We start from the raw sequence: 13,564 nt of genomic DNA, 5'->3' as shown, positions 1-13,564 counted from the left end.
TGGGTCTACGAGAATGAGACTAACATTACCTTTAAGAAAAGTACAATGAAGAAATATAAAAAAATATGACAATATGCTACTACTAATTTAATTTCTACTCCGCTGCACTCTGTGTGAATGCTACCGGCCCCGCCTCCACCCAGTCAAAGAGACTGTATGACTGACAAAAGGGCTCACTCCGTTCAACGCGCCAAGGTGCAATGCACGGTAAACTCTCTTCCTGTCTGTTTGGAGGCGGGGACGAGAAAACCTGACATGCATGCACATGGCAAAATATTGAGGCTAGCAAAATGATGGAGTTCATTTTCATTTATTTTGTGATTCATTCATTTACCATCATCCTAGTGCCCATGAGACATTTTTTTTTCTGAACGAGAAATCTGTGTCCGCAAGATCTTGTGACACGAGATCTTTTGACACGGTGTGCCCACCCCTGTATTAGACCATTTTTTAAAGTTCAATTCTGGTTGCTGATCATGGGGCACCATACCCCAAGCTGATATGCATAGTACAGGACAGACAAGTTGGTGTTTAGCATCCATCCAGCCCTGGGTGGATCAAAACTGTGATTCCTTCTTGTTTTTTTACATGCCTCCTGTGTGCTTTTCAGACATCAGAGTACCAATCTAAGAAGAAAGAGTGTCGCAGGCTGAGACACAAACTGTTCCACATCAAACGCATGGTGAAGGACTACGACAAGAGCCACTCGTAGATCTACGTCATCTTGACACACCACACTGCAAACACGACACTCCAAACAGCTTCACTCAGTCTCTCTTATGTTTGGACCTCAGTTACTGGATTACTGGGACAGTGCCAATTTTCACTGGACGCAGATGGACACAGGGAACATACTGGATGTAATAATGTTCTAGAATCTTATTTTCTCCTCTAATGCGTCATGTCCGGCGGCAAACACAAGTTGACAGATGATGTAGAGCCTCCAATACAGAAGCACTGCTAACAGTTTACTGATGGCAGTGTGCAGGTATTTCAAAGTCACTTAGAACAACTGCACAGAGGTTCAGTTTGCGCTCTAAACTTTCCAATTGGCCCTTATATCAGCAGATAAGAACAATATTGTGTAGCATGTACATGGGTGGCTGTGAGGTTCATTTTAACCTTCAGTTTTTCACAAATGAACTTTTTTGCTCCGTGCATCTAACTAGCTGCCAGCCACAACTTTGTACATTATTTTCTTATTAAACTTGATGCTGAATACCATACTCAGCATGACTAAAAAGGGGACTTTTTCTAAAAATGTGTATTGTAAATATTCTCAACAGCTCCTGATTATTCGCCATGAATATTTCAGTAATGATTTTTGTTTTTATGCACTGCAGGAATCAAAGGAACAACTTTACTGTAAGTACTGTATCTATTAGGTTATTCATCTGTAATGACATCTTGCTTTGGACTCAGTGTCTTGTTTTCAAGTACGGTAGGTGAAATTTACTAATGCCTATGCAAATTAGAAAAAAGAGCAGTATGACATGTAAAACTGGGAAAAAAACGTCTCAAAGTTTTTGATACCTATGCAAATATTTAATCAGGTTCCTTCTTGACCAATGAAAATGATTCCATTTTTGGTAATGTTTGCATTTACTTCATGTGAGATGTTACAATCGAATGTATATTTTGAAATTGATTGACACACTAGTGATCTGTGATCAGTGGCGGTTGTAGCTTCAACGGCGCCCTGTGCGAGACCACCCTTTGGCCCAATTGGCGCCTCCGTTCATCTATTCCATATCATCTGTTGCCAGATCAAGCTTGTTTGTTTTATTAGACAAGTCATTGTGTCCAACCCCTGACCCCTGTGACAAGACACAAACACTTGGCTGCGCACGGCCCAGCGGTGAATTCACACCCCTTACTGCATAGTTTGGTTTTATCCACTTCATGTGAGCAGCATGGGGGTCACCAGTATCCAGCTGCTCACATGAAGTGGATAAATAGATGGCTCCCATCTGACAAACGCAATACGGGGGGCCACAAATATGCCACCTGTAGAGCGACCGCCCGCCACACGTATCCTCACCTGGTGCACAAATCAGAGCTGAGCACAAATAACTATGAATCACCAAACAGCTGCGGGTAACGGCTAGAACCGCCACTGTCTGTTGTTAATACTTTGCGAATGTTTTTGAAGAACATCGGACAAATTTGTGAGCCATTTATTTTTGTATGAATGTTTGTTTTTAAAGCTAAACTTTGTAACTGCCACCAGCTCTGATGTCTAAAAAAAAAGTATTGAATTAATAAAATAATTTCTAATTCTTTAAAAAAAAAAAAAAAAAAAAGAAAGTCAATGCAGTGTATGTCAACGTGTGGGTGCCGGAAGAGGTCAATGAAGTCAGTCTGGACTGGTACTGCCCCCCGGTGGTGAGTACGCAATAGGCATTTACGCCTTCAGTACATACAATTGACACAATTATTAGCTTCCCCCATGACAATTTAACGTTTTAACAAAAAAATGCTGCAATAAACAGATTTTTTAAAAGTTTATATATATATATATATATATATATATATATATATATATATATATATATATATATATATATGTTTATTTCACACACAATTGCAAGATCCATGCATCTTCTACCGCTTATCCGAGGTCGGGTCGCCGGGGCAGCAACACCCAGACTTCCCTCTGCCCGGCTTCTTTGTCCAGCTCCTCCCGGCGGATCCCAAGGCATTCCCAGGCCAGTTGAGAGAGTCTCTCTAACATATCCTGGGTCTTCCCCGAGGCCTCCTACTTGTCGGACGTGTCCTGAACGCCTCCCCAGGCAGGCGTCCAGGAGGCACCCTGACCAGATGCCCGAGCCACCTCGTGGGTCGTCTCAGTGCAGAGGAGCAGCGGTTGTACTCCGAGTTTCACCCTGATGACAAGGGAGAGCCCAGCCACCCTACAGAGAAAACTCATTTCGGCTGCTTATACCCACAATCTTGTCCTTTCGGTCACTACCCAAACGCCATGACCATAGGTGTGGTGAGGGTAGGAACATAGATTGACAATTGCATTATTCTTTCACAAAATCTATGAAGATAAAAATGATTTTTTTTTTTAAAGAAAATCTTGCAGTCAGCAAAATAGATTGGGGGTGGTTGTTTTGACCCGTAGCATTGGCTGTGTGGTCAGCTACCATCTGAGAAGGTGATTGTGTGGAAAACAGAAAAAAAGCCAAGAAAAAGGACAAAGCGCAGCCCCTCAGAAGATGAAAAAAGTGAAAAAAAAATAAAAATGAAAAAAGCAGTAGTCATTTCAAATAGCCAAGACATGTCCGAGAAGCAGCTGCTGGCCTAACATCTGGGCAGGGAGTGGATCCATGGAAGCAGGTGGCCATCTGTCTTAATTTGTGAGCTGGATGACGCCCAGGAGGCCGAAAAGGCTGCTGACCATCCAGAAGGTGGAGTAGAAGAGCAGGAGGTAGCCATGGCCTTCCAGCTGTGGAAGAGCTTGGAGGAGTTGAGTGACTTACCTGACATTAAGAAATGAGTTCTCAGGACTACAGCTTTTATCATTCCTGACCATTCCTGATTTTTTTGTTGCACCTCTCTATTGGAAAATCTCTGGACATGAATTTACAGAATTTAGCACCATGCTGTACACAAATTTGTGTCATCAGAATTCATTCAATTCAATACGGAGCAAGAAAGTCAGCTGAGATAGGCTCCAGCATGCCCCCGAAACACTAATGAGTGAGGAGAAGCGGCATAGAAAATGGATGGATGATCTGCCAGTGTTATTTTTGATCATAGCACATGCACATGGCTGTTTTTTTTTTAGCTATGTGCTCATCTTTGACAAAAGATGCACACGTTTTCTAACTAATGGCTGTCAGACATTCCTATTTGTTTGTACTAGTTGTTATATTACCGTGCAAGAAATACCCAAAATTTCGGCACAATAGTTTCCAAGCCTGTTTTCCAAATTACCTTTGATGCCACTATTTTGAAAAAGCTGCCTCATGCCGCATCATAATTCATTTTTGTCCTAATATACCGCCATTTTTCCATTCCGAGCCCTTTCCTGAAAAAGTGCTCTATAATTTTTTTTTTTTGTGGCAACTTTGTATTCTGACTCTTAAAAGAAGATATTGTGAAGAAGTGTTGACATGGGGACAAAAATGGCAGGACAAACATGCATCAGATGAAGTTGTAGTTTGTAGCATTAACATTTCATGACCAATTTACTCCCGACAAGTGCCAACACCATCATTCTCGACCATCCGTAAGGCCATGTTTTCACACAACGCATAACAATATTGTCCAAAAAGCTAACTGAACTACCCTTAAACAACCAAAAAAAAAGAAACATAACAAGGATCGTACCTTTCATAGAGGATGTACACTTCAAATACAAAAAAAAAAAATCAATCACCAGAGAGGTCTGTCTTTGGGTGATTATTCCTGATACATTCTTGTGATGATCGACCTTGATCTCTTTAAATGTATCTTTAGCGCAAAACTCTACATTCTTTGCCTTTTACAATATAAAACATGAGGTAATAATGTCAGACAGGGATCTGTGAAGAGTCAAGGTGTGCTGTCTGCTTGCTCGCTGTCAACATCTCTGTGGTAAAGTCACTGTGTGAAAATGTAGTTTGTGTTTGTGCCACTGGAGGGCAGCAAATCCTGAAATTGTAACTTCTTCACAGGGTGTCTTTGAGCATAAATATTTGTGTAGCACATATACTGTACATAATACACAACAAATTGACATTACTTGTGTGATGGAATACATTTGGTAACAAATAAAACAACTTCCATACAGTCAGCACATCACGGGCCGACCCACACGGGGTCGTGTGCATGGAAGTGGTGTTGCTATGGCTTCATTTGGACTTAAAGCAGAGAAAACACACACACACACACACACACACACGCAGAGGCTTGGAGCAAACTCAGTCACATTAAGGGTTGTAATGGGAGGAGGTAGTATGTGCATAGGGCCTTTTGATTTAGGCCTTGTTTTTGCCTAGAATGAAACAAAGAGATCAGATGGAGACCAGAGCATAAACGCGCAAGTGCTGCAAATACTTTGATCTCTTTACCTTAAACCCCTAAAACTCCAGTTTCAGTGATTTTATTTAATTTTTTTGCTGCTCTGTATCCCACTCTGGCCTGCAGGATTCACTGTCCCGGGGCATAGGGCCAATTGATGGAGCTCCCTGACAGCTGCATGTCTCGGATCAGCGTCTCGATAGGCGTCTTTCCCACCAGACGCATGAAGAAGAGCTGCGAGATGAGGTTGGCCGGCACGGCCCGTAGAGCCGGGAGGCGCAGTAGCAAGCGGCCGAAACGCTGAGGCTGGTTGGGGTACTGCAACCTCTCGTACTCGGTCAGGGCGACCTGGGCCTTCTCCTGCAGGGACTCGACGTGGGCTGGATCCGTCAGACCACATGCATCTGAGAGGATGACATGGCTTCATTAGGTATACTTCCATCAATCTTCTTTTATCTATACTTTTAGTGGACATGGAACATAGCCTACACAGTAGAAGTGTGTATATACTGTATATGTGTAGATGTATATACAGTATGTGTGTATATATATATATACTGTGTGTATGTATATTAATGTATTTCAAATATATTTGATATCAATTTTTCATGAGACAATCCGAAAGAAACAACACTTTGATGCAATGTAAAGTAGTCAGTGTACAGCTTGTATAACAGTGTAAATTGGGCGGCAGTTGCTCAGGAGGTAGAGCAGGTCGTCGGTTCGATCCTCGCTCCCTCCACCCAGTCATTGTCCTTGTGTCCTTTGTCCTCGTGTCCCCCGGGCAAGACACTTCACCCACCTTGCCTCCAGTGCTGCTCACACTGGTGCATGAATGTGAATGAATGGTTGGTGGTGGTCCGAGAGGCCGTAGGCGCGAATTGGCAGCCACGTTTCCGTCGGTCACAAATGTACATTACTACCACCAGTGTGTGACTGAGGAGTGAATGAATAATGGGTTCACTTCCTTGTGAAGTGCTTTGGGTACCTTGGGTACGTTATTATTATTATTAAACTGACTGTCTCCTCCAATTAAGTCAACACACATCCATTCATGTCTTAACCACTGGCAGCAAAAGTGAGTACAGGGGAGTAAATGTGGATATTAGAGCCCTTGCGCTCCTCCACCTTTCGTCTGAGGATGCCCGACACATTGGCCAGTGTATCCGAGTGTCATTTCTTTAGTGTTGCCCGTGAAAAGATGAAATGTGAGGGCTGTACTCACTTCTGTGAGGTACTTTACATGTTTTGGGATGCGGGAAGATGATGGAGTACCCCGAGAAAACCCACACCAGAGAACATTTATTGAGACGCATCTCTAATACAGTATTATTTATTATTCTGTTATATGAACTTATGTTCATGATAGAGCTGCTCTGACAAATCAGGTCAGAGGTCATGGCGATCTGAAACCTGACATGTGACCGTTGCTGGTGTTGGATCTCTCTGAGGACATGTGAGGTGACTTTACAGGAGTCATCACTCAGGTAACCAGCGCACTGACCTGGTGAAAAGAGAGCGATGGCTTTGAGGCAGCTGTACTCGGCGGTGTCCACTTGCAGCCGATTGAGTTTGTCCACTTGGTCCTGGAACACCCTGACCTGGTCCATGAAGGACACCACCCTCTCTGCGGACATGGGGGACGAGTGGAAGCCGGCCGCTGCCAGCAGGGGGGCCATGTGGAGAGGCAAAGCAGACTGGGCCGCATTTAGAATGAAAAGTTCGCTCCAGCTCAGCCTGAGCAGCGCCACCTACAGGGAGATCAAGCACGGTATAATCATTCCCCACCTTTATTCTCTTAAATTATTGCAGGTCATCACATTACTGACCTGCTCAGAAACAGGCAGCTCCGGAAAGTACGGGATGTTTCTGGCCCACTCGATGGTGCTGAAGAGGAGGCGAGCAGCGAGCTCACAGATGCTGTCGATGCCCATGACGGGGGCTCCGCTGGCAGTAGCCCCCATCTGCGCCTGGCTGTAGGGGGTCCCGTAACGGCTGTTGGGGTACGGCTCGGCCCGAAGCAGCTGAGAGATGAGCTCTGACACCGGCTGCCCGTTGAAGTAGTCCGCCCCCAGGTGACCCGGCAACATGCCTCCCACTCCACCTGCCCGGGAGTTGGGACTGATACCTGAGTGGGAAGGAGGGATGCGCCCCCGCTGGACAGCTGCAGCGACAGAGGAGAGAGTGGTGTGTGTCAGTAGCAGAAAACATTTTGGAGGTAAGTTTACTACAACAATAATAATACAACAATAAATGATTAAATAACCACAGTGTATCCAACAGGGGATCCTATACTTTTAAATTATTTTTTGTATCTGGCACCTCTCTGGCAAAGGAAATGGCTATCATGGCCCTTTCTTCCAGATGCACATGACCTCCAACGATCAAACGAAATTTTAACTTTGACAGAAATGTGATAAAATGTTAATGCCTGTCTGAGAAAAGTGTATAAAGTGTAGGGTGGGGGGTTTTACAGCCTTAAAACGTATGTAATAATTGTAATAATTGTAAAATGTAGTTGGACACTTCACGGATTTCACTTATTGCGGGCTATAAGTCCCCCCCACGATATACGAGGGAACACTGTACATATAATTTCTACATATTGTACCTTTCCGTTCACACTGCCTTGGCAAATTATCACTTCTTCCTTCACGAGGCCAAAGTTCACCTCTGCATTTCCAGGTAATGTGGAAACAGCACATGGTGCGTCACGGCCACAGTCAGTCAATAATAACCAGGCCTCATATAACCTCTCTCCTTAGTGTGCGTACTGGAACCACACTGCAGTCACACACGTCAGCACACTTTAACATGATTGGCAGTAAAGTTGCTAAAATAAGTTATGACGTGACAATGAGCGAGGCGGGCGGGGGAACAGTCATTTTAAAGTTAAACGCAGGAATTGTTCAATACAAATAATAGCGTCTGTTTATGTTAATATGTTTTGAGATTGAGCGCTACAACTTTTTTTTCTTGTTATTTAAATGGACTCATTGCCTTCAGCTTCCCTCCCCCCTCATCCCTGAAGATCAACAGCTGCTAGGAGTTGAGCGCCATGGTGAAAACATGCCCTTAGTTGACAGTATAAATATTGTGCTTGGGTCGCCAAGAAAGGTCACCGCTTGCCCCTCACAATTAGCTGGTAAAGGGAAGGGAATCATACTCTGCTACTGCTACTGCTATTTTGGGGAATCGGACAGGATAGTGTAACCTTTTCTTCTGAAGAAAAGCACAACACTGATGTGTAAACGCCTCATGGTTAAAGGTCAAAGTTTATAGTTAAGTTACCTATTTACAGGACCACATGACCAGTTGGAGTCATGTGAGCACTGATCCATAGTGATGACATTTTAGAGTCTTTTGCTAAAATATGATTTCTCCATCCATCCATTTTTTGATGTCTCCCCAAACTCATGGCTTTGTCAAGTGCACACGGTTTAATGACTATTCGTGTGGTTCCTGTTTGACTTTTTTAAATTCTTTCTTCTCGTCTTTTATGTCAGATGTTATTGCAGGCATACTTAACATCAACCTGCCCTCGTGGACCGAAGATGGAAAATAGCACAGGTGTGGACTCCAGCCACAATTTTGATGACTTTGGTGGACTCGAGTTGACGATATCATCAAAGACTTGCAGCTCGACTTGGACTGTGACATGAGTGACTTGGGACTTGACGACTTGAGAATACTGGGGATTTAAGTGAGTGTGTTGAGTAAAATGTGTCCCCAATCAAAGTATTCAGCTAGTGCGATCGTCATTATGTCATTTCCAGCTAGCTAACACAGTTTCCCACAGAATCAGCCTCATTGAATGCATCTATTCACGTCCAATCAGGTTTAAGAACAAACAACAGGGGTGTGGATGACATTTCTGTGCACTGACTAAATCCCCGTTGCTACGTCAGCACACTTTTAAGTCTCGTCACACTGGTCTTATTTAAAAAATAAAACAAATCAAAATGCATCCACTGCATTTGTCAAATGTAATAAAGTGCTACATTTTTAAAATGGACTCGGACATTTAAAGCCCATGACGTGGGACCTGACTTGTCTGGACTTGACTCGGACTTGCATGTCTTTACTTCAGACTCGAGACTTGAGATTTAAGACTTGAGATTTGCAAAACACTGACTTCGTCCCTCCTCTGGAAATTAGCCACTGGCTATAGTCTTGCATATTTACATGAAATGTTGGCCAATATGCACGTCCCAATCTTTCTTAAATCCATAAATCTACAAATCTACAATATTTTCCATCAGTGTTTCCCATGAATTCCCAGTAACGATGTACCTTTTCTTTACATTTAATTGTTCTTCCTGTCACTATACATGGCTGCCATAGATAGATGAATAAAAATACAGTAGTTGTAGTAAATAAATAGTCATTTTTTCACCAATTAAGTGACTTTGGATCATTTCCTGCTGCACATTTGATGCTCTCTGGCTGCACAGTGGTTGGGAATCACAGTTACAGCTCTTTCTAGCTATCTATAGGATGACCTGCTAACCTCAAGTGACAGCTTATATGGAACCCTGCTCAACGTGACGTTACCTTCCTTGCGCATACCAACGCGGAAACACTTCTTGAGTCGACAGTACTGGCACTGGTTGCGATGGTGCTGGTCGATTTGGCATTCTCGGTTTGACCTGCAATTAGAATCATGAGTGTAACGAGGCAGAATCTCTCAAACGTATAAATGCGTTTCCAATATGTACTTTGCATTCACATGTTTACTCCTCCCGCCCCCGGGCTCCCGAGGACCTCTGTGATGAGTGAAAAGTGTGAGCCGGCGAGGCTGAATAGCTCTCAAGGCTGTGACCTTTGTAAATCATCAGCTCTACACGCCCTTGTGTCGCCTTTTACATCAAGACGAGGTCTGGCAACATTTCACAGCGAGCGCCTTTCAGCCCTGGATGTGACACGCTGATTAAAAAGACACATTCCTTTCAGGGTTAGAGAATTATTATGAGGGAAAGAAATAAGCACATTCTGTAGCTGAGGGCTCCCTGGGCCAAGAGCAAAGAATTGAGTTGCAGCGTTTGTGCTCTTGTGCTGGAGAATAATGGCAGTGGTGACCTTCTGGGGCAATCCAGCAGCATATGACTGACCTTCAGGGTGAACATGTTTTTTTTTTCCCTTCCCTGGGCTGTTTGTGAGACTTGTGCAACACGTCAGTAAATGGCGAGAAAGGGACAAATTACCTTTAAATTTCTTGCCAAGCAGTTACCTCCTTTATTATTATATTCCCAGACCCGCCAACCTTGAAGGGGAGTGTTAGTGGAGCCGGAACTAATCCATATGTTACTACACTACTTAGACGTAGACAGACTTTATTGATCCGCAGGGGAAATTGCTTGGTTACAGGAGCTCAATTGTAGAAGAAACAGACAAACACTATTAAATAAATACAAATATAAATATAATAAGATTAAAAAAAGAATATAGGATAAACAACATTAGCATATTTACAAATAGTGTGTAAAAATATAAGTAAACACAAGTAAATGTACACTTTCTACAAAGGAGGGCAGACAGTACAGCGCAGTAATGTTGCGAGTGATCTTTTACAGACAAGGTGAGGTATTGTAGAGCTGGATGGCGTGTGGGACGAACGAAGTCCCGCAGCGTTCACCGTGGGAACGGAACTGGAGGAGTCTGTTGGAGTACTGTCACTTTTATTACAAATGTTGATCCAAAATCGGGGGAGAAGGTGCTTTGCAAAGGTGTTCAGCACGGCCTCTGAGCGAGTCGCATTCAGCGGATCTCCGCTTTTTGCGACGGTTACGGTCCCGGGACCACCGGTGAGGGGCGAAAAAATGCCAAAGAAGTTTATTTTTGACACATCGCTCGCTGCCTCCTCCAAACCCCATGCTGGCTTGATTTCAGAGTTCTCTTCTGATTTCGGATCAACATTTGCAATAAAAGTGACAGTACTGTAGTAACATATCGATTGGTTCCAGCTCCAATAACACTCCCCTTCAAGGTTGGCCCTCCCCTTCTCTCTTCATTTGAATCAAAGAGGAAGTTCATTGTGAGCTCTATCTATCTGTATATCTGTCTATCCATCTATCTGTCTGTCTGTCTGTCTGTCTGTCTATCTATCTATCTATCTATCTATCTATCTATCTGTCTATCCATCTATCTGTCTGTCTGTCTATCTGTGTATCTGTCTGTCTGTCTATCTATCTATCTATCTGTCTATCCATCTGTCTGTCTGTCTATCTATCTATCTATCTATCTATCTGTCTATCCATCTATCTATCTGTCTGTCTATCTGTTTGTCTGTCTGTCTGTCTGTCTATCTATTTTCTATCTATTCACCATCGATGAAAGATAATGTAAGATGATCGATGAACAAATGAAATAGGAGTCACAGCACACATGGTGCGTTCAAGGATAAAGATATAAGCATGTACAAATGGCTCGTATTATCGTGTATTCATGAAATTTTACTGACTCATGATGAACGAGATGCGTGTTCTGCGGGAATAAACTGCCTACCTTTTAGAGAGAAAAATGTAAATAAAAAATATACTTCTGACCAAAAACCTGCGTCTTTGCGAGGCTGTGAATGCTGACTCGTGAGTGTGTCAGGAACCACTAAGGAAATGCACTAAATTATTAAAATGTACTTTGAAGGTGCACGTCGTGCTAGCAGAAGAGTTTGCAGGGGGAGGAGAGAGCGCGCGTAGCGTACGCTGACACCTCAGCAGAGCAGCATAATCCCGGCTTCGGAGACTGAACTAGGAACTGAAAGTGCAACAAAATGTGTCCAAGTGCATTCAAGGGTCAAAATGCAAGCATGAAAAAATGCGTACGTGTTTGCCGGTCTGAATTCCCCATGGAACTCCCCAAAGTAAAGAAGCTCCTCATAAGACCGAACGAAATAAGACTGGTTACCTGCAGGAGTAGTTGAGGTTGCGTCTGATGCTCCTTTTGAAGAAGCTCTTGCAGCCCTCACATGTGAACACGCCGTAGTGCTTCCCGCTGGACTTGTCCCCACACACCACACAATCCACTACGCAGGCCTTGTCCTCATCCGCAACATCCACGTCGCTGCTTCCGGCATGGGGCGAGCCCTCCTCTTCCTCCCTGCGCAGGTAAACCTTCTCCCCCAGTCCAGTCGTGTCCCCGTTGGGGTTGCCCCATCCCCCGCTCACCATGGCCATATTCTCGAAGTCAGGCCGGCCCGTAAGTGGATCATACACTGACCCGCCCCGGCTTTAAACTACGCTCAACGTCTGAAAAGTGAGCAAAAAGCACAATGCGCTGGCTCCCGTGTGAGATTTGTTGCTGAAAGGGTGAAAAGTTGTCTCCGCGTTGACCTTTCCCTCCTCGACGTCTGCTTCGGTGCACTCTGGTCTCCTTTAATCTGCCTGCTCCCTCTGTTCTTGCCTTTCACCCTTGTGTTTGCCGCCCTGACCTCCAATCAATGGCTCCTGAGAAAACTTTACACACACATTGAGCGGTTCAGAGTTCAGGCAGGAGAAGGAAAAAAAAAAGGGTGCAGCCTGCTCTTACCCAGGAAACAATAAATTACACTCTGGACTCTCCCTCCCTCTTACTTTCGCTCCCAGATTCTCCCTCCTTGAAAAGACGAAGCATTAAAAAGTCTCCCTCAGCGTAAACAGTCACTATGACTCTCTCTGTGTGCGTGACTGTTTTCTCCCAGAAGGACAAGTGGGAGGAAAATAAAGTTCTCCTTCAGGCAGGGTTAAACCACCCTGCCCTCTGCTCCAACTTCCAAACTAGTCCAACCAGTTCCTGTGCAGTGTAGAGGTGTTATCTGCTGATCTGGGCCAGCTCTAGTCCAGACTCACTCTTGACTTGTTGGGGCAGAGGTGACAGCGGTGAAAAGTGCAAAAATGTAAACGTTGATTTAGGGAAAAAAGGGAAATATGTCCCCACAAGGAAGGGGGGTGACCAAAAAACCTTCTTCTGGCCTTTGGCCATGCGCTTTCTGTAAAAACAAATGATCTGTGGCCTGAAATCCAGGGAATGCTGACACTCGCTCCCAGCGTTTTAATAAAACCAGAGAGGGCAGAGAAAGACAACACACCCCTCTTTCCCCGGGAAAAATGCCTTGGTGGTTTCTGCGGCAACTAAATTCATTAGTCCTCTTGTCAGGAGTTGACTTTTCTTTGAGCGCCTCCAACAATGCTCGGCTCCAATGTCACCAAAAAGACAAAAAAAAAACAGAATAAACTCGACCTCCTCTGGGAAGTTTCCACAAACTTTTCCTTCCCTGTCTTGTTTGGTCACTGTCCATCCAGCAGTGACAAGCAGAGGCCACAACCTTTCCACATTCCCTGTCAGGGAGTCAGGGTGTACTATTGCATGACTCCCGTCCGTTTCCCCCCCTTCTCCCTGTCCTGCGTCAGCTCCAAGCGGAATAAATTAGTCAAAGAAGCAGGAAAAAGCCGGTCACAGGACTCCAGTGGAAGGCAGTGAGGAGCAGCCAGTCTCCTCTCGATCTCGATCAGTCAGCTCGGTCTCCCCCTTTAGGGAGAGTAAGCGTGTGTGTGCGTGTGTGTGCGTGTGTGTGTGCGTG

General features: G+C 44.4%; 2 protein-coding genes across 2 annotated transcripts in view; one reads left to right on the top strand and one right to left on the bottom strand.

The window, feature by feature from the left end:
• si:ch73-61d6.3 (occludin) overlaps nt 1-4,731 on the top strand; it is a 21,585-nt gene extending 16,854 nt beyond the window's left edge. Inside the window, exon 9 of the mRNA XM_054789376.1 lies at nt 611-4,731. Coding sequence (XP_054645351.1) covers nt 611-712 — 102 coding nt within the window. The 3' untranslated portion in view covers nt 713-4,731. The remainder of the gene's footprint in view (nt 1-610) is intronic.
• Nucleotides 4,151-13,564, bottom strand: nr2f6b (nuclear receptor subfamily 2, group F, member 6b). The gene is made up of 5 exons (XM_054789377.1): nt 11,914-13,564; nt 9,565-9,659; nt 6,840-7,174; nt 6,515-6,761; nt 4,151-5,414 (listed from the first exon to the last, which is right to left on the bottom strand). Exons 1-5 carry the CDS (start codon nt 12,180-12,182, stop codon nt 5,140-5,142), a joined length of 1,221 nt encoding a protein of 406 aa, XP_054645352.1. The 5' UTR covers nt 12,183-13,564; the 3' UTR covers nt 4,151-5,139.

This window comes from Dunckerocampus dactyliophorus, chromosome 10 (genome assembly GCF_027744805.1).
Source record: "Dunckerocampus dactyliophorus isolate RoL2022-P2 chromosome 10, RoL_Ddac_1.1, whole genome shotgun sequence".
NCBI classification, from domain to species: Eukaryota; Metazoa; Chordata; class Actinopteri; order Syngnathiformes; family Syngnathidae; genus Dunckerocampus; species Dunckerocampus dactyliophorus.
Note: the sequence above shows the minus strand (reverse complement) of the source record. Positions and strands in the feature narration are given on the sequence as shown.

What these genes read in the sequence shown, in the direction of transcription:
- nr2f6b (XM_054789377.1), bottom strand. Translation starts at nt 12,182, where the DNA reads ATGGCCATGGTGAGCGGGGGATGGGGCAACCCCAACGGGGACACGACT. An exon ending in AACCTCAACTACTCCTGCAG is followed by an intron (nt 9,660 to 11,913) that starts GTAACCAGTCTT and finishes TTCTAATTGCAG; the next exon opens with GTCAAACCGAGAATGCCAAA. An exon ending in CATCGCTCTCTTTTCACCAG is followed by an intron (nt 5,415 to 6,514) that starts GTCAGTGCGCTG and finishes TCATCCTCTCAG; the next exon opens with ATGCATGTGGTCTGACGGAT.